This window comes from Simochromis diagramma, unplaced genomic scaffold, assembly GCF_900408965.1.
Source record: "Simochromis diagramma unplaced genomic scaffold, fSimDia1.1 OVJJ01000746.1, whole genome shotgun sequence".
Taxonomy (NCBI): Eukaryota; Metazoa; Chordata; class Actinopteri; order Cichliformes; family Cichlidae; genus Simochromis; species Simochromis diagramma.
The window spans coordinates 2,132,370-2,153,848 of record NW_024386757.1 but is presented as its reverse complement, the minus strand read 5'-3'; the positions used below and the strand labels follow the sequence as shown (position 1 = coordinate 2,153,848).

Genomic DNA, 21,479 nt, shown 5'->3' with positions numbered 1-21,479 from the left:
TCACTAGAGCTGTATTGTGTGAGTGCGTGTAGAGTTCAGCTGAGACATCCACTATACTAAAAAATCCCTTGCCCTTTTCCTGACAACATTTCCACAGTCGTGGACCTCCAGTCTGCTCGTCCCCCTTAAACTCCACCTCCATCTTCGTATTGGCTCTCCATGTCTGTTGCGTTCCCTTCTTCGCGCTGCTGTTGGATAATGCCTCTGTCCGTCCGTCTAACTGACACGAGTGGAGCTTTAGTCTCCTCCCAGCGGCAGCAGACGATATTTGAGTGGAGACCAGTGGATTGTTGTACATAGAGCCGATTCAGTGTCGTCAATGGGAAGCACGCGAGACGGTGGCAAAGCTAGTTACGGTCTAGATTGAAATCCACAGCTGCACCATGCTCTCCAGGTCTCTCCCGTGTCTGTGGATTACGTTTTGCCTTCATTTATGCTTTTATGTAGACAGCGGTGAAGCACAGAATGCGAAGGAAGGTAAGTTCCTAAAGTTTTCCTCTCTTACACCCCACTGCAGTTGGAGACGACATTAACATAAATATGTCAAAAATCAGCACATCGCGTCCTGACATTGAAAGAAAAATATCTCTTTTTGCTTTTAGTTACTCGGAATTTTAATGTCAGGTGATAACTGAGCAGGGATAACAGAATTGTCTGCTACCAGGCTTTGGTGTAAGCGGTCTCTTGGTGTTTTTACGCACGGCAACTAAACGCTGTAGAATAGGCGCAGAGGCTCTAGTTTTTTTTTTTTTTTTTTTTTTTGTTCCAGCATCAGTGGGTAATCGGTACAAATAACCTGCTCGTTATAGATTAACGGTCTGTCAGGCATAAGTGGGTTTATATCTCAGCAGCAGTCTCGCCTCGCTGGAAGTGAGTAAGCCTTCTATCAGGACGCAGTTTCGGAGCGTTATTTCCTCCAAAGTGTCCTCGGCTTTTGACAGTCGTGTCTGTTCTTGTTTCCTGGAAGGAAAATCCAGTGGAACGATGCGGAGACATGATCTGCTTTAGACTTTCAAGTCGTCTAGAGTCAAGGCAATCGAAGACTAAAATGGAAGGGAATTCAGATACACGATAACAGCTAATAATTGGCGCCTTCATTTAGCCAGAATTGAGTTAAATGACATTTTACGATCGTGTTAGTAAAAGCATAAAGTCAGCCGCAGGAACTGGTGTTCGTAGCGGAAAGTACAGTGTAATAACCGTAGATGCTGGAATGGTGTGAGGAATGGTAAATCACAGGTGAATGCGGGATTTCGTAGACCTCCATCAGACGTTTGATTTATTTTTTTAAATATGCAAAAAATAAACAAATAAGTAAATATTCATTTTATTGATTGACTTTTCCCCCGGCGGTGCACCGTGCCCGCTTCCCGTCCCCTTCGTGATGTAGATGTCTGCTAATATTAAATACAATTGAAACAACTTCCTCCATTTTTCGGGAAGCCGCCGCGGTGCCGCTCTGCGCTCTCGCACGCGTCCCCACTGCCCTCTTCGTCGCCGCCGTCCTTTAAAATTGCGGAGACGCCGCATGTCACACATTGTTTCGCTGTAGTTTTGTGGCCGTCTGGAGCTCAAAATAGCCTTCATCTTTTTGCACTTGTAAGTCCAGGGTAATAAGAGCTACTTTCTTCGTAAGGCAACAACTTCCATGCTAAAATTACTTTTAATTTAAAAAAGGAAAATATATAAATTAGATACAAATGCTTATTTTTTTGTAGTGATTCCTATTACATATGTTTCGTTAGTGTTTTTCATAGTCAGCTAGAAAGTTCCAAGCATGAGGACCTGTCTGCTGCAGTGTATACCTTCCTTTCTGCGTTTCTATTTAGCTGCTGGCAGAAATTAGGTCGCGGGTTTGTGCTGTATAGATGTGTGGCCTATCAGTAATTCCAAGGCCCGATGCCCCGGTGAGATTTAACCACCTGCTTCTTGGTTTCCTGTCACTAGTGATTCTACTGGACTCCAAGGCACAGCAGACAGAACTGGAGTGGATCTCCTATCCTCCCAATGGGGTAAGTCTGCAGAACCGCATCGAGTGCATGCGGATGTGCTCCATATATCTGGATTTTTTCCCCTGCTATCTGTGATGTCTCACATATGTGATAGGAATAATAATATGTATGTGCTATAGTCCTCTGCTCAGAGAGGTCTGTCCTGAGGAAAGATGGAGCATGCAAGAGGCTGTTTTCTGCAGCTAAACTCTGCCGGCTTTTGGCATTCAGAGCACAAAGGCCTCAAGCAAACCACTTCTAACTTGCTGATTAAAAGTGTGTGTGTGTGGGGGGGGGGGGGGGAGGACTTTTTAAATAAATAATGTGAGCACAAGCAGATAAACTGAGCACCATCATTCTTTAAAGATGTGCTTGTGCGATAAACGGATAATCTACCTTCTCTGCAGTTTTTTGTATACAAAGCTGTCTGAAATGACTATATTTCATAAACCTTTGTCGTATTCGTTACAGTGTAATCACCTGCAGCTTAAGTTTCTTCATTAGACACCTATCTCTGTTATTGCTTTCACATTCAAGTTTGTTTCTGTGTGGATGCATTCATGTACAAATCTGTGTTGTGTTCTTTCAGTGGGAAGAGATAAGTGGCTTGGATGAGAACTATACACCCATCCGAACATACCAGGTTTGCCAAGTCATGGAACCCAATCAGAATAACTGGCTTCGGACTAACTGGATAGAGAAGGGCGATGCCCAGAGAATTTTTGTGGAGCTGAAATTCACCTTGAGGGATTGTAACAGCCTACCTGGTGTGGTGGGCACTTGCAAGGAGACATTCAACTTGTATTACCAGGAAACAGATTCAGAGGTAGGACGAAGCTTACGGGAGAACCAGTACGTGAAAATAGACACAATTGCAGCAGATGAAAGCTTCACTCAGGGTGACCTAGGCGAGAGGAAGATGAAGCTGAACACCGAAGTGCGCATAATTGGCCCCCTGTCCAGGCGGGGCTTCTACCTGGCCTTCCAGGATGTAGGAGCGTGCATCGCCCTGGTCTCTGTCAAAGTTTATTACAAGAAGTGTTGGTCTATCATCGAGAACCTGGCCACGTTCCCAGACACCGTGACGGGATCAGAGTTCTCCTCGCTGGTGGAGGTCGAGGGTATGTGCGTGAGCGATGCCGAGGAGGAAGCCGATAACTCTCCTAAGATGCACTGCAGTGCTGAGGGGGAATGGCTAGTGCCCATTGGGAAATGTATATGCAAAGCTGGATTTCATCAGAAGGGAGACGCATGTGAACGTGAGTCACTTTCACTCATTTATTGATTTATTTTTTATGTAATTTTTGGGAGAAATTCTCAGACTTTTTTTATTTAACAACATTTTATAAATAATTCAGTTCATTTTATAAATGAAAAAAAAAAAGAAAAAAAAAGGTAATGAACTTAATAGTATTTGTGATTAGATTATGCAAAACAGGTAAATGACAATTTAGGCACCAGTGGACGTATAGTTGTGTGTGATAGTAGGATTACATGAGCTGGTTTGACAGGAATAAACTTGCATAAAGTCTAATAATTTGATTTTGTATTAAGCGATTATGAGGGTTTTAATTTATTGACATGACTCTGTTGACACTGGGATTAAATTATATCTTGAGTTTAGCTCCGCAGTTCCCAACAATTCTCTCTGTGTTACTGGCTGGAAGCCAAGACAATCACTAGCAGAATATACAGGTCTAGAGGAAGTCCATCCAGTCACTCAGTATTCTCTGTGACCCGGCCAAATGACCCAGACAGAGTGGGAAAACAAATTGCCGCTGTACTGTGGCATTTCGGCCTCAGGATATTTATGAAGGGAGGCTGGTTTTTGGATTGTTGTGGTGCCGAGTGTTCCACTACAATTACCGATAATGTGCTTTCTGTCACTCTGAACTCCCAGAGGATTGCTTCCAGTAGACACCTGACTTGAGCGATAGAAATCACTGCAGATTAAAAGGGGGCGACTTAGGTACTTGGGTCACGGAACCTAAGCAGCGCCCCTTATTAGCCAAACTTTTTCTTTTTTGCAAAGCGAGCAACCTCAATCTAAGCAGCTTATAAGGAGCAGCAGCCAGTAATAATTGAACGGAATGCGTCTAAGAACAAATTAGTGTCCCTGGCAGACAAGCTTTTATGCCATGCTGTCATCCATTAGGGACCCCTCTGAGGGAGGTGTGCTAATGAAATATATTAGACCATGTAATTTAGAGCAACACAGCCTGCCTCAAGTTGTGCTAATGTTAGGAGGCTATCGCTTATCCGACCCCACAAAACCCCTTCTTATTGTTCTTTTGTTCTTATACGCACACATAAGATCCGATTGTGCACTCAGGTTGAAAGAAAGCACACAATTTATTTCCATGGGGAGTGTGGTGCAGCAGAACAACCAACTGCTCCGGGTTGTCAGAGTCATTTTAACTACCTTTTATTACATCTTGGTACAGAGTCCTCACAACAAAAGATGGTTGCATGTCTCTATTAATTAATCTGTTAATGTGTCAACTACAACAAATAACCTGCAGATGTGGGCAACAGCACAATGAGTCTATCCTTTAGTCGTTAAAAACCCGAGGGATGGAGGCACCTTAATGTGTGTGCCGATCAAGATTCCAGTCTTGACACTGCACCTTTATGAGCTTTATCTCTACTGAGGCATGAGATGCTTTTGTATTAAGGGGTAGTTAATCTAAATAAAATGAGAATCACAGTGCACCATCAGCACTTCTTCCAGTTGCTCCACTGACATCAAATTGTCCATTCAGTAGTTTCCACCTAGAACAATCTAAAAGCTATTCAAAGTATTTCTATCAGCTGAACAGCAGAGCAATAAGTCCAAGTATCTGTGACCGTAGGAAGAATAAGTGAGATCCTTGAACCAGTTTGTCTTAGTGCCGTAAAAGTAGCCTACTTTATCTTGTGACTTTATCTTTTTCTGTTGATATGTTAACTCCTGAACTTTTAATGTGAAGAGTTAAAATGAAGCATTGCCAACATATGTCTGTTTATACATTTGGTACATTGGAAAAATGTATTATACAGAGGGGCAAAGCACAGGGAAGTTTAGTATTTTCTGTGTTGTACTACTAATAGGTTCAGTTTTTGCTTTCCCAACTCCTGACAGAGCAAACATTTGAGTGCTCGTTCATTTTAGTGGTTTGGAAAGTTTTAATGATTTTTGCAAATCTAAATGATTCTGCAGTTTAGTGAAATACACTTTGCCTGTCAAGGTCAACCAGTCCTAATCCCGAACCCTGTAATCTCTGAAGATCTTTCTAGTTATTGTTTTTGGCTGAGATAAAGCCCTATTTGTGAAAAGGATACATGTTTGAAATAATGTTATCCTTCAATTAAAGTCTCATACATGTATTTTGGCTTTCCTTTTATTCTGCTATAATCTTTTCATTTGGGTATGTTAGATAGGGACAGATTGCATAAAAAGTGACTGACACTACACCTAACCGTTAATGGGTTGTTGACATTCTAGTTGTTCCTAACGGGTTAAAGCCACTTAAGGATCTAGCCAGGATTACAGTGGTCTTGTAAACACGTGAAAATAATTTCCATTACATTCAATCTTTGCTGAGCATGTGTTGCCTTGAATAATGACAACCAAAAGGTGACTTTGGTTTGTAGTTATCTGACAAGCACTTATTGTAAAGAAAACTGACTCCTTAACACACTTCTTAACTGGCCTGTTTTAGAATGAGCAACTGTGCTATGATTATAAAGCGGGCACTGGGAGGGTGGGGGTGGAGTAAGCGAGTTGAGCTGTCACTCATGTAATTTGAGGACCCTCTGTGTGGATGCAAAGGCCTTCTCCAAAAGTTGTTGTGATCCACTCATTCATCATCTCTGCCCCCCCCCCCCCCCCCATCCCACCCCACCCTCACCCACACCCACACACATACACACAAAATCCCCCCCCCCCCCTCTCGGTCCGTTGTTAACTCTTTTGTGGCAATCTGCGCCGTGTTCGTTCAGTGATCTCAGCGTAATGGCTGTTGAAAAAGGCCAGTTGAAGTGTCCCCGCAGCCTGCGAAGGCTTCATTTTGCAAAGAAGTGCGTGTTGTGAAAATAGCGCCCATTCATCTGCTGGTTCTGTTTAGCGCTGGCCACTGGTGGCAATGGAGCCACTGAGTCGTTTAAACAGAAAGAGGGCCCTTGTGGGAGGACACTGGTGTCTTTGTTTCACTCAATCCCGGGAATGTATGTTGTCCAATTTTGACACATCGCATCATTGTGGTACTAAGTAACCAGTGCCTGAGAAATGATTAACTGTTGACCCTGTCCCAGAAAAGGGAGAGACTGCTGTCTGGTGGAAAACAGATAAAACGGGCCATATCTCACTGCTATCGGTGCATGCTAACTAGAGAACTAATGAGAGGATACAGCATCCTGTAGATGCTGGCACCATCCATCTTGACTGTCAGGGAGTTAGACAGAAGTTAGTAGGAGACTGATTGATGATTAAACCCCCTGAGGGAAAGGGCTGGGATCTGACCGCGACAGCTTACGTGTATGGAAGCCACCAGGCAGCCAGGTCTAGCTCCAGGCTTGAAGAAAAGGCTGTATTTAGCATTTCAAATGAGGCCAAGAAGTCAGGAGGTCCTCATACATCTTGATGCTCCCTTGATTGATAAGGTGTGAATTTAATACACCAAATGGCTGTCTTTTGCCACTGCTCCGGAGCTTAATTATGCAAATGATAGGTATGTGTCGAATATCACAAGAGACCCAAATGGACCCAAATCACTCAAGATTGAAATAAATTGGTGATGGATGGGATTGCATGCTGTCACTGCCAGTGCCTGTTTCCTGTGAATAGTAGCATTCTTTCTCAGCCTCGGGCTTTTTCCTACTTGTTGTTTTGGCCTGGCAGGTAGCAGTCTGAGATAAGATGTATTATTTTCTGCTCAGAATGTTTCCACCAATCCTGTTGGCACTACCTTAAAAGTGATCACTTAGGGAAGGACCCCGAGACAAAAACAAAAGCGTTCAGCGCTGTGCCCAATAATAACGTAATAATTAAAGTCATTTATCAAGTAAAAAGCTAGACATCGATAGAATAGCTGATTTCATACAATCGCAGGTGGAGCCATTTCTGAACTTTTGATTGAAAAAGATTTTTTTTTTTTTAATGCAAGGTAATTTTGAAAAATGATCTAATAATTAAATTAGACCATGTCTGGAGGTGTTGTGCTTCTTACTTTAACCAAATTCATTGCATTTTTTTTTTTTTTTTTTTGCATGAACACTCTACTCCTCATTTCTATTTTCTAGCATTTTGAGGCTCTTCAGTATTACCTCCAAACTCTGCTTCTCTGTGCTTTATATAGGTGGAGAAAATTGTACAAATAGGAATTGCAGGTTCCGTAGAAAAGAAAACAGTGCGTTAGGTCAATAAAAAGGGCAATATTGTGCTACATTTCAGCTAAAGTTACACTGCTGAAAACAGATGTAGAATTTACTTCCTGACAATTCCTATGCAGATGTTCTGCTTTAATTCCTGCTTATTAGTAGAGACTAAACCACAGTTAAGGCATGAGTAAGGAAACTATGTTTGAAAATCGTGATTTGCCAAGCTGGAATAAATGGTACTTGTATAACTTTCATATCCAGAGCCTCATTTTTAAATATCCACTACAGCATGAGAAGTGAGAGCCTGGGTTAGTAAATATTAGTTTGAACATTAATATTCCGATTACTTAACTTATTCACACATCCTGAAAACTGAGTGCATGCATTAGACTCTTTGAGCAGCATTAAAAACAAGTTTCATGAAGATATTTAAGCTTTATAGATGCCCTGGGCAGTTTTTGTTTCGTTTCCATTCTTCTCAGCTCAGGTTCATGCCATTTTCACAGCTTGTCTTAGCTAGACATGCCATACATTTTTAGCCTAATTTAGTCTCTGTAGACACAGGACCAGATGGAATGCCAGTTGTACTCTACCACAGAAATTCAGACATTTTTCATGAACTGCTCATCCTAGAACATGTAAAGGTTATCAACACTTGGCAGGCAAACAACTGTGGGAAAGTGATAGATTGACACAAGAACAAGGAATTAATTAATTAATTAATTAGATCACATTGTTTCATTTAAAACGGATGCAGCTGGATCCCTTTTGATACTTCTTTTTTGTATTTACCTCTAGCTTTGATGCAAACAAGATGGATTTCTAGTTTTACTGGCTCACCATTCTGAATGGAAGACGTGTGATTATAAGTGCAAACTGGACCAACCGGCTATTTCATGTCGGCATGGGAAAAAAAAAAAATCTGACCTGCCAGTTCAAATTTGAGACCCTGCGTTGCACTGCATGAATAGAATCCGAGTAAACATTCCTCATTCTCACACAAACAAAAGCATATGGTCAGTTAAAGACTTTGTAACCACCAGAAAGGGAACGCTTTGTGATTTTGCGACAGATAGCGTTATTTCCAAGGTGACACTGGGGTCCACATTTGGCCATGCGTGAGGTCAGGGAATATTAACTTCATTTACACATGGCTGCAGACCAGCACAGCACCACAATGGAGGCCTGCCTGTTGTGTTTAGTAACGTGAGCACCCAGGCTGACAGGATCCTGTCAAGAAGAAGATGGATGTTTGCACAGTTGACCTCTGCTCACCAGCAGAGTCACCTCTCTGGCTTCCCTCCCCCCTGCATGGCAAAAGAGCCCCCCTTGCAGTGCAGCGGCCTTCATCTTTTCTCGCTCTTCCATGCTATTGTCCTGCTTATCTACCCAAACTGTGGCACAGATGTCTTTTTTTTGTAATTGCTTGGTGCTGACTGCTAGAGAGGGATGTGGTCAGACAGGAGAAGTCCATGTCAGAAGACATTGTCTTTGTTGTTCTCTGTTGTGTCCCCGTGGCATGAGGGTGAAAGTGATATGTGACGAGGCCTGGGGTCTTGCCATCTTAAGAGGCAGCAGGGAGGGTAGTGTTATCAGTGGGGCTGCTCCTCTGGGAGGCTTCAGACCACTGGCTCTTTGGTTCAGTCTCCCTTTAAGAGGAAAATCAATAACTTATTACATAACTTCTCACTTTTTCCCCCACTTACACCCAGAGGAAGAAGAACTTAAGATGTGCTGAGGATGGCTCTGTTTCAGGAAATTCAGCTGTTTCTTTTGGATCGTTGTCTGAAAATAAACCATTCTCTGTGAAACAGGAGTTGACATCTTTAGGAATGCAACTGCTAATTATGTTCATTACTAAATTATCTGATAATTACTCAGATTACCTGATTAATTGTGCGGTTTACAAAAAGAGTCAGAAAATAGTCGTGATTCATTTTCCAACTGTTGATACAAAAGTGAACCAGCCCTGTAGGAGCAGATCTGTACAAGCACTCATCTGAGGCCAAGCTACTCCCTTTCTGTTTCAAGGGAACGCTTTGGCCACAGACTAGTGTTTCATTCCTTTCTGTCATAGCTCTGGAATTGGAGAGGGGTGGGTGGGGGCAGGTTAGAACGGTAGATAATGCTCAGTTGCTGACTGGGGACATTTTCAGGGCTGATTTCGCTTGGGCTCCAGGGGGGCTTTCGATCGGTCAGACCTCTGGACCCCATGTATTCATCCTGAGAATGCAAAGTCTTGGTCTCATCTGCAGTGTCTTTTAGCAAGGCTCCTTTTTAGAGGTGGCCGCCTCCTTCGTAAAGGTAGCCTGCACGGCTGGGCTTAAGGACCCACTCTCTTGTTTCCATGTGAGTTAAATGAACTAAACAAAAGACGATTAGGCAGGGACATTTTCCATGTCACTGAGAATCCATTTCAAAAGCTCACTCCGCATGATAACTTAAAGAAGCAGAGGCCTCTTAGGAGGTCTGTGTGCAGACTCATGATGCAGGCCAGGCAGTTTGAGAGACCATTCACTGATGTAATGCGTTTAATCTTCAAATACTTTTTTTTCTACCAAGACCACGAAATAAATTAGCAGTTGCAATGAAGGAGAAAACAGGTGATTGAGTTTGTTGTTTGCCATTTGTATAGCTGTCGGTGAGGGCTCTGATGAAGTCAATTCCTCTGTGAGGTTCAGCTTAGAGTTAATCTGAAAATGTAATTCTATGTTTCCTTTTCAGCAAGACAAAACCAACTACATCCTTTCTATTTTGGGGATAAAAAAATAGACGTGCCCTGTCCTATAATATGACAACAAATGAATGTTATTTCTCGTGCTCAGCTGCTCAAAGGGGGAATTTTACTGAGAGTTATCTAAGCCAATTCTCCTACAGTGGCAATTAAAGGAATGCTTTTACAAAGTTTAAACTCATTAATATTTGTTTTAGATTTCTCCTGCACTTTTTAACTTTGATTTTTGTGACTTAATCAGCATCTGGCTTTGATCTTTGATGTGAACAACCAAAGCAGGCACTTTCTTCAGGTTTTCTCTGCTTTTGGAGGGCAAAGCTGCATGCCCTCCAACACAGCGTACGGCAGAGCTAATCTTCTTTTTGTTTCTCGTGGAAAGCTACTTATCTCCCACTAAGCACAGGTACCTCCGATGAATGGGCTGGTTGTGCAGATGTGTTGAGAGCAGCAGCAGCCAGACATAATCATTCCAAGTATGTCGGGGTGGGGAGGGTTGGTGGGGGAGAACCATCATAACATGACATCATATTCTTTAACCATTTTGTATGTGTTTTTATGTGGCTCCTATTCATTCTTTTTTGGCTCCGATTGTTGAATGCCCTTGCTTCCCTGCTTCCTCCAAAGCCTTTGGGAGGTGTCACTGTTGAAAATGAGCTTGTTTGAAAAGGGTTTGACATTGAAACTCTATCTCTGCCCCATGAAGAGATTATTTTTTTTTTTTTTTTACAAAAGACTTTGTTCTCATCCTTTTCTGTGTATTTCTGCCACTGTTTCCCCAGGCTGGGCAACTGCTTTGCCTCTCATAGGTGTGAGATTAACATGTCTGTGGGCAAAACCCAGCTGCTGAGCGTCTCTTTTTAACTTATAAATCACTGAGGTGTAGAGTGGTGCACTGGACTCAGAGGAAAGAAGAAAAAATTCAAGAAATGCTTGCTGCTCTGCTTGTTATTCCTGTGATCACACTCAAAACCAAAATCATGTTTGAACTGGGAAAAATACAATAAAATTACAGACCAAAAAAAATTGACAGTGTTTTATTAGAGGACTTTGGATACCTCATACCTAATAAATAACGTATGTCATCCTTGAAGGTGCACTCGATTTTTCCAAAATCTTTGCAGCTAAAAAAATCCACACATCACCTCTGCGATGAGATCAATTGAGCTGTCCTTTAGCTTTTAAAGTAGACGAAATATACTCGGCTTGGATTTTTCCAGGTCTGCATGTCTGCGTAGCTCTCAGATTACTCTAAAGATATACTGCCTCTTACATTGCGGCGGAAAACACCACAGGCTTTAGTCCATAAAAGAGATGCAGCCATAGTTCAGCATGCATAAAGCGCCTGATGAAAAACAGAGCCTGATGAATTCCACGTCGAGGCCTACTATTTATTGAGGCAAGGAACATAAGTCACATCTAATCACAACAATGCACGTAGACCCTGAGCTATATCAATGCATAAGAAATAAGCTCAGAGAAGGACGTCATCGGCCCACTCGGTTTTCCGAACATGTCATCATCCTAATTGCATGCCTCGAAAGTAAAACTTAAAAACGTGTAGTTGGATTTGGGTTTTTAAATAGTATTTTATGGTTCCCTGAATATGCAGCTGAAATAGCTGACAGACCATGTTTCTGACAGTATTAATGTTAGCAACAATAGTGCAGCGTAACAGAAGCGATCGAGAGAGAGAGAAGAAGAATTTGTTTTACAGGTGGCTCTTGGCATCGCGCCACCCAAAATATGGCGGTAGGACAAGGTTAGTCAGGGGATTCAGTGCCGGAAAAATGTCTTTTACTTAAAAAAATTTATTACATTACTTGTAGAGTTGGTAGTTTTTCATCAGCAAATATATTGTGTTTAGGGAACATTTAACATGTAAGCATGGGTAGATTAAACTGCCATGGAGAAAAAAAAAGAGCAGTCAGTCCTATATTAAAGCCAGGTCCTCACACTATCTGGGAAAACTGTCTGGTGTTTCTGTCCTTAAATATTTTAGCACACCCATTTAGGAGTACAAATCTTATGAAATAAGGGCCTTGAAAACAGATTTCAAGCCATATCCTTAAGAAAGAAGGTGTGAACAGACCACCTATTTAGGGTTAGGTTTACAATTATCCCCCAAACTCTGTAATCAGCTGCAGAATATAAATAAAACTTCCAGCAATACACAGCCTTGTGTGCCAACTGACAGTGAATGTCAGAATCATGCAGACAATGGAAAAGACACTGGGAGGAAACAGAGTCATAAACCAGAGGCGAAAGGCGCCACATATGGTACCATACCGTGCCTGTGTTTAGAGTCGATATTTATAAAGACATTTCCCTATCGCTGTGGCTTCGGCCACAGAAAACAGTGTTGTTTTTTTTTAAATAAGAAAATAAACAGTTTCCCTTATCACACTTGACCCGTTCCACCTGGCATTCATCAGTGGCTGTGCATGTTGGTCCTGTCGGCTGCTTTCCTCCCTCTGGGTCTTTTATCACTCTAATGGGGTGCTATCTCCAGGCTGCTCTCTCCGGGTCTCTGCAGCCCAGCTCGGCTCACTTCAGCATACATTCTTTCCACATCCATCCTGACACACGGGCGGATTTAACACATAATCAGGCCGGACGGGAGGGCAGTCGAAGAAGAAAGGGGGAAGGCCTGGCCCTGACAGGACTCATCATGCGAAGACTGTGGAGACAGAAAGGCCCGCACTAGTCATTCTCACTTTGGCTCTGGCAGTGTGCAAAAAACAGACAGAGTCTCCCACATTCCCACACTCCAGCTCACTTTTAGACCTGTCTGCAGGAATATTGAGACAGATGGGGGGGAAACTCAATATCCCAGCTGCCCTGTTTGGACCAAGTTGTCCCCTCTTTGCTCAGTAGGAACAAGGATTGTAACCTTAATTGGATTTGTGGGTTGTAAGCAAGTAAGAAGATCAGTTTCCAATTCTTTTAAGACAGACTATCATTGGCAGATTTTTCTAATACTGGCGGAAATATAAGATATTTTTGAAAGCAATCAAATATCACATATTATTGCATGGCATACATACAGTGGGGCAAAAAAGTATTTAGTCAGCCACCGATTGTGCAAGTTCCCCCACCTAAAATGATGACAGAGGTCAGTAATTTGCACCAGAGGTACACTTCAACTGTGAGAGACAGAATGTGAAAAAAAAATCCATGAATCCACATGGTAGGATTTGTAAAGAATTTATTCGTAAATCAGGGTGGAAAATAAGTATTTGGTCAATAACAAAAATACAACTCAATACTTTGTAACATAACCTTTGTTGGCAATAACAGAGGTCAAACGTTTACTATAGGTCTTTACCAGGTTTGCACACCAGTAGCTGGTATTTTGGCCCATTCCTCCATGCGATCTTCTCGAGAGCAGTGATGTTTTGGGCTGTCGCCGAGCAACACGGACTTTCAACTCCCGCCACAGATTTTCTATGGGGTTGAGGTCTGGAGACTGGCTAGGCCACTCCAGGACTTTCAAATGCTTCTTACGGAGCCACTCCTTTGTTGCCCGGGCGGTGTGTTTTGGATCATTGTCATGTTGGAAGACCCAGCCTCGTTTCATCTTCAAAGTTCTCACTGATGGAAGGAGGTTTTGGCTCAAAATCTCACGATACATGGCCCCATTCATTCTGTCCTTAACACGGATCAGTCGTCCTGTCCCCTTGGCAGAAAAACAGCCCCATAGCATGATGTTTCCACCCCCATGCTTCACAGTAGGTATGGTGTTCTTTGGATGCAACTCAGTATTCTTCTTCCTCCAAACACGACGAGTTGAGTTTATACCAAAAAGTTCTACTTTGGTTTCATCTGACCACATGACATTCTCCCAATCCTCTGCTGTATCATCCATGTGCTCTCTGGCAAACTTCAGACGGGCTTGGACATGCACTGGCTTCAGCAGCGGAACACGTCTGGCACTGCGGGATTTGATTCCCTGCCGTTGTAGTGTGTTACTGATGGTGACCTTCGTTACTTTGGTCCCAGCTCTCTGCAGGTCATTCACCAGGTCCCCCCGTGTGGTTCTGGGATCTTTGCTCACCGTTCTCATGATCATTTTGACCCCACGGGATGAGATCTTGCGTGGAGCCCCAGATCCTGTCATGGTGTCTGGTCCAGTTTAAAGGCACACCCAAACCATCATATGCAACAGTGTTTGAACTCTTGCACCACACTCTGCCTCTCTGTCTTCTTGTATAAATCCTCATTTCAGATCTGTTTTGCTCAGAATATTTTTTGTGCATCAATAATTAAACAATCACATGGGTTTTTGTACTTCATCCTAAATGAAACTCTGAGTGCCTGCATAGTAACACAACATGTATATAATTCTGCACTTCCAAAGTTACCTCAAACAAAACTCTGTCAGATTTTGACCAGCTGTTGATACTTTGCTCTTTTTAATTATTGATCTCAGAGACTCATTTCAGTTGGCACTTTACCAGTCAGCCAATGCAAACACAGCACAAAAGACAAACCCAGGAAAAGCACTAAAGGGCCGAATTTGAATTTCAGTTTGTCATCAAAGTCAGAAGATTAAGTGGAGAGAAAAATCCCCCCCCCCCCCCCCCCCCAAACAAGAAAATAACCATTTTCTATTTTGGCCAAAGAGGGATATGTCAGGCTGCCGAATAAGGAGCCACTACCACCCCCACACCCCCGTCTGTCACCCAGAGTGTCATGACACTGCTGAAGCCTGAGAAAAATTGGATGTAATTCAGGAATGTTAAGAAGCTCAACTTAAAGGGAAAAGGAATAAACTGAGAACTTTGAAAAATACAGAAATCTGTTCCCCTGTCTTCTCTTGTATATGTGTGTCTGAATAAGATAAGGAGACTTTGGTTTACTCTCTAGGCCAGTGTCTGCCCTGATAGAGACGCTAAAGTCACAAGAGTGTTTGATTATCTACACCCCACCTCTCCGAGGACCTTTCCTTTGTCATGCCCCTCTTCCTTGCTCTGTGTAAAATTGCTGACTGCAGCTTGCCCCCCCCCCCCCCCCCCAAATCACATCACTGAATGAAACTTCTTGACCACTGGATGGGAAATTACAGATGCTGGCTCTGTATACACCCGAGGAACCGACTGGAATGTAAGACTTTTCTCTCTCTCACTCTTTCTTTGTGCTAAACCTCAGCCCAGTTCTCTAAGGACTAGCTAATTTCTTAGAGTCGTAAATAGGCTTGCTGTTGTGTCTGCTGCTCAGCTTCTTTAACAGGCCCTGTGTCAAGCTGGCACTCAGCCTTTATCTGCGCAAGAAGAAAATCAGACTTACATAAATGGGCCCTTCCCCAAAGAGTCTCTCTAAAACACTTCATCCCTACAAATGTAATTACACGACGGACTGCGAGTCGCCTTGTCAAAGTCACTGCAAGTTGTAAAGTGAACAGAGTCCAGAGTTTGTGCAGTGTTTTTACATGTTTGGGTGTCAGTGTTTGCCACTAAGGTGTCAGTCACATTGTCAGTTAAGAAAGCTACTTGGTGAACAGACTCAGTATAATTGCTTCACAGCTATATCCTTCCAAAGAAAGTGTTGCTGGAGGGTCAGTGGAGAAAGAACGTCTCACTCACTATCTTCCCAAATAAGAATGTCTCTCTTTGGCATCTGGTGCCAGGAAAAAGGGAACTTGCCAGCAATGAGTCACCGTGCTGCTGCTGGGACAGGAAAGCTGGGATAGGATGGCTGTGTTTGTACTTGTCACTCATCTCGCTGCTAGTGATGGGAAGAGCTGCAGAACCACTTAGTTGCCCATGTCATACAGGCATTCGATTTTGAGGCCTCATTTGCTGCCTTGTTGCTTCTGTAAACGTTTATGGGTGCCAAACCCGGTCAGGCACACTGGTAAACACACGGGTTGTCACTGAAAAGAAACAAAAGCAGAGAAACCGAACCAAGTCCCGAGCACAAAATGTAAGTTGAGGTTATTACCGGTACAAAAAAGAAAAAAAATGGGAATTATTTTTGTAGTTTGATCAGGATCTCCTCTGTCCACATTTGACATACTTAAACCCTTTTACTGTTACTTTTTCATGTGGAGGATAGCGCTACAGAATTACTTGTTGAAGGCTGGTAAAAGCCCACATTAGGACCGTAGTGTCCATCTAAAATGTTAATGTCCTCTTCACATCCTGTAGTTGCTATTTTTAGAGTCTTGATTTGCTTCCTTGGTTAGGTAGTCCATTAGGTATGGGTAGAAATATACTCCCAACGAGTAAGGGAGAAGAGAAACTTTTTCTTGAGCATTAAGTCTCTATTTTCTAGTTTCTGTTAAGGTCAAGTTGGGCAATGCTGCATTGTACACAGTGCTACTAAAGGGAGGGGGTTATTGCAATGGACTTCAACATGAAGCAAAAAGAAATAAGAATTAAATCCAGAGAATTTAGAGATACATTAATGCATGATTTGGACGTCTGTCGGTGTCTACATTACCACTTAAATTGTACCCGGGAAGTCCTTTTAACCCTATGCCATAGCCTTCCACATAACCTGACATGCACCTCTTGAAAAATGTAACCACTTGTCAGGTCGATGCTGCCCGCAATGACTTGAATGGCGTACAGTGTAGCTGCAGCATAGGGTTAAAAAGGTGTTTCCAGTTACGCCATAGATTTCCTCCAGAAGTCTAGATCTAGCTTAACAGGCAGTTTATGCTTGCTGTTGTCATCAGTGCAGTGTGGTGCAGTGTCCCTTGGTATTGTTTTGCCTTGTGATGCACCTCTCAGTTTTTTGTAACCTGGCATACGCAGTGCAGATGGACTGGAGGCACAAGCGCTCAGGTCAGTCTCTATGGGAATTTCTATGATACAGTTGGAAAAGTGCCAGTGTGTTGACCATGGCATTTACTTAGAGGCCTTGATAAAACATTAATAAACCATTCAAAGAATATTAAGAAACAGACTTTTAAAACAAAACTTTCAGCTTTGATGGGCTGACATTTTTATACGGTGGTTCAGGAAAATGTTTGGAGTGTATTGTGAGGCATTTTGCTGTGAGTTTTGGAAGAAACCCAAACAGGTTAAGTGGTTTGTAAGTTTATATAAAATCTCATAATGAGGTTAAACATAGTTAAATGTTTAGATGTAAGTATAGAGGGAACACGTTATGGTTTTTGCTCACATTTGAGCTCCTCTCGCCTTTTTGTGCTTGTTTGCCTCTAACAGTTACAGCAGCTGAGTGAGACTGCTGCGCTCACAGACAGAGCTCTGCGCTTCACATGACTATATTTACGATAGCGCCTCTCTATGAAATCACACAGACTGAAGAGTCAGGGATTACTTTTACAATGGGCATTACGTATTACTCTTTCAGTATATAAATATATATGTCAGAAAATGTGGAAAAATACTGTTATAACCTCAGAACATGTTCAACTACCAACACCTTGAATTTGGGAACTAGAATCAGTAATAAATTCTAACTGATAAGAAACACTGTAACATTAACATGTGAGTCACGTTACAATAAACGAGTTATCCAGTGTTTAATTTTGAAAACTGTCCTCTTTGAAGGCCCGCATTGTTATTCTGTACTCTGGAGAGGAGGGAGGTGGCTGTGGGGGTCTCAGTCCAAGCTGGGTGTTTCCCCCTCTGCACACAGGCCACCCAGCAGTTGAGCTCTCAGAAACCAAAGGCAAACAGACACGCTGGCTTATCAGAATGTTAAAAATCCCAGCATGCTGAGCAAAGGCACTGAGATCTAGCAGTTTTGAACCTGCTGTAGAAAGCATCATTATCAGCATTTATGGGGAGTGTTTACACTGAGGATCAGGTACTAGACACGGTTTAGTCTGCTGTAAGTCAAGTGTTGTCACGAGAACAGTACATTAAAACAACATCAACAACAATGAAGAACTTACATATAAAGATTAAACACTTCCATTGATATGTTTTGCCCGGTCAGCATTAAAGGCCCACTGCTGACAGCCTTTTCATGGCTCTGTTTTCAATTACTGGCCAAAAAAGGTAAAGAAAAAAAGATTAAAGATAAAATCATGTTGTTTTTCATCTTGGGAAAACAAAAAAAAAAAACCCTTTGTTTCACAAAACTGTGGCACCTTGATAAATAGAGAATGACAGGGCTTTCATGTAGCTGAAATGGGGATACCCTGAGCCTTGGCCTCTTTTTCATGCTGCATTGGAAGTGTTAAAACCAGAAAACTCTGATTTATCTGTCTTCCTTATTACAAATCTGTCTCAAGAGACGTTGGCCAAAGGAAATTAAAAGAAAGAAAGAAAGAAAGAAAGAAAGAAAGAAAGAAAGAAAGAAAAAGCTAGCGGAACAGAATCAAGATTTGGAATAGGGGCAGCAAGCATGAAAATCATCGCTCATTTCCCCCCGTGGCTCATGAAAAATGCATTTTTAGTATAATTTCATAGTTTGTATGCAGAGCTGTATAGATTTCTTTCAGATTGTTTGTGAAGTCATGTGGCCCAGGTTGCAGTTTGTTCACCATGCTTTTGCTGCGTTTTGCACCCGCACAGCCAGCCAGTGTGGATTAGCTGAGTTCCAGGCTAAAATTGCATTTCCCTGAATAGAGATTTGACTCTTTGCTAGTCCTTAAACATTTACTGTGTGTTTCTCACTGGGTTGGTATGAGTCACTATATCTGGTGGCATTACTTGGAACCAGAAAATCATTTTGTATGTGTGAATTAGTTAGGGTTAGGAGCATCATTCTTAATACCCCACAACACAAATAGCGATCAGTCATATCAGCAGCCTTCTTTGCTTACCAGCTCGGTCAGAGGTGAAGCACTGAAATGATCAATTTGCTCGAGCTTGATACAGTACATGTGCTTATCTGTCTACTGAAGAATATTTCCTCTTACAAATATGAGCTGTTGTAAACAAGTGAAACCCTTCGCTGACCTGTGGATTCATCGGAATAAAAATGGTCTTGTTATTTCCCTCTCAGGTAGGAGTTCATCTCTGGGCAAAAGCTTCAACTTGAGATTTGCAGTGCCGTTTCACAGCTAAGCCTGCTTGATGAAGCCCGAGGGGGCAGGCTCGCTCAAATTCTGGCTGCATCGAGATGTGAACGCAGTGGTTTGTTCTGTCATGCCCCCTCCATGATGGGAATTCAGCTATGAAGCTAAGACTCTTTGAGGCTCTGTTTGCACAGGACTAATATCACCTCGAGACATTCAGTGATTTGTAATGACTGCTGAGATCATCAGTGAATATGATCCTGTGTGAACCTGGCTCAGCTGGGACATAGCAAATCAAATTCTGAGAATTTCAGAGAGCTGTCGACTTTATGGTTGGGGGATGGTGACAGGTTATATCTCATACCTTGTCTTTAATGGATCATGCAGTATGTTACTCAGGAGTTGTTTGCATTGTCAGACATATAATTGATTCTGTTAACTCTCAGAAGCCTAAGTCCCCCTAACCTTAATATGTATATAGTGCTGTATAAAAAGTAGTATCTATCTATCTATCTATCTATCTATCTATCTATCTATCTATCTATCTATCTATCTATCTGCCTGTCTATATTAGCACAATGCAGAATTATAGTTACTTGTCGCAGATGGTCATTTTAATGTCTTGTCTGGTGGTAATATAACTCAGTACTGTCAAGTTTGAATAATTATTCTATATTGGATATTACAACTGATCACACAACCTTGGTGATGACGGGTAAAAATCAATCACCTAATCCTAGACATAACTCTAAACTGGTATCTGTGATTCATATGGAAGTTTTTGAACTGCAAATATAGTTGGAAATCGGTCCGCTGAGGAGATCAGAGAGCAAAGCCCAGTCTTTTACATTAATGTGTAGCTACCTTTGCTTTCCAATCTTGGATATTAGATATCATATATCTAGTACTGCCTTGAAATACAATTTTATAGGCTTTGGAGCTTCAATAGTAATCTACAACGAATAATCAAACCTGCAAGTGAGGAAGGACGAAGAGGAGGGGAAGGGCGTTTCTATGTAAAATGATCATTCAGAGAAAAAAGTTAGAAGCAGCAGAAAACATTTCGCTTTTTCTTCTCCCACTGTCTACTCTGTCACACTCTGAAGCTTTACTGTTTGCTCACACAGCAGAGATGTATAGAGAGAGAGTGAGAGAGCTCTTCCAATCCAATGACAAAGACTGAAAAGATTATGAAAAAGGGCTGATTTTTGTAGCCAAGTGAGCAAAGATGCAGTATACTTATACTGTTCACAAAACATACTTATTAGAAACTAGTCTGAGCATTCAAAGCAAAGGTAGGAAACATTGCATGCGTGGGATTTGTGTGAGACATCTCAGGTGCAATTATCACTACCCCTCCCAAACCTAAAAATCTCTGGTTTAATCTCAATTAGCTCCGAAGGAAATGGATTATAAATTGTTTATTGTTACATTTTCTTACATCATCTGCTTGCATGTGCAAAGCACAGGCACAAACAGATAGGCACAGGCTGTACTTGCATTTATATAACACTTTTCTAATCTTACTGATGAGTCAGTCTCCATCCAGTCACCTGTTTTAGTTTGTTTGAAAGAGTTAAACATTATTAACTGTCAGCTGTTTAGATTACTCGTTATTTTTAAAGCCACATATTTGCTATCTATTTAAATGTGATGTGATAACAATACGCTCTGTTCTCTGTTTTTACTGCTGGTTGGACAAAATAAAACACCTGAAGCACTGCAGCTGTTGCCCTGCTGTTAAGACCTTTCTGAGCGTTTCCTGACATTCTGTACAGGAAATGCATTCATTAGTTTATGAAGAAAATAACCTGCACATCGCCAGACTTCTACACTTCACACTGTGTTTTTGATTCAGTGTTTTTTTCGCTTCCTTCCGCACAGCATGTGGTCGGGGTTTCTACAAGTCTTCCTCGCAGGACCTTCAGTGCTCTCGCTGTCCGGTGCATAGCTTCAATGACCGCGAAGGCTCCTGGCGCTGTGACTGTGAGGACGGCTACTACCGAGCACTCTCTGACCCTCCGTCTGTGGCGTGCACAAGTAAGTCTGCCATGCTGCTGTATAAATGCAGCGCAGATCACATGCATTTAAACAGCTACTAATGCAAGTGGAAAAACAACACACTCCAGAGCGTGATTTAGTCCTGTTCAGTCAGCCTGCAGTGGCCTCATGAAAGCCCCAGATGTGTTCCATAGCAGTTCCTCTGCAAATTATGTTTGCAAGCTTGCGTGTCTGTTTTGTGTCTTAGCTGGTTGCTAATGATGACAGGAGCAATTTGCCATTTCCCGTCTGAAAGATTGCAATTACGGTCGGCAGTGGCAGCCCATGCAGCAACCTGCATCTTCATTTGTCCTGGCCAGTGTAACAGCTCTGTGACAGCCATCGATGGCTTATTTACACAGGCTGGGGGATGCAGTTTGAATGGGTGGGGCTCATTTGCTTCCAGAGCTGTTCTCAA

At 42.3% G+C, this 21,479-nt stretch overlaps 1 protein-coding gene across 2 annotated transcripts in view; it reads left to right on the top strand.

Moving 5' to 3' along the window:
- The first annotated feature begins 272 nt into the window (after positions 1-272).
- Positions 273-21,479, top strand: part of epha7 (eph receptor A7) — an 85,369-nt gene continuing 64,162 nt past the window's right edge. For both annotated transcript variants that reach the window (XM_040027596.1, XM_040027587.1), the window contains exons 1-4: positions 273-477; positions 1,948-2,012; positions 2,581-3,250; positions 20,906-21,061. In XM_040027596.1, coding sequence (XP_039883530.1) covers positions 384-477; positions 1,948-2,012; positions 2,581-3,250; positions 20,906-21,061 — 985 coding nt within the window. In that variant the 5' untranslated portion in view covers positions 273-383. The remainder of the gene's footprint in view (positions 478-1,947; positions 2,013-2,580; positions 3,251-20,905; positions 21,062-21,479) is intronic.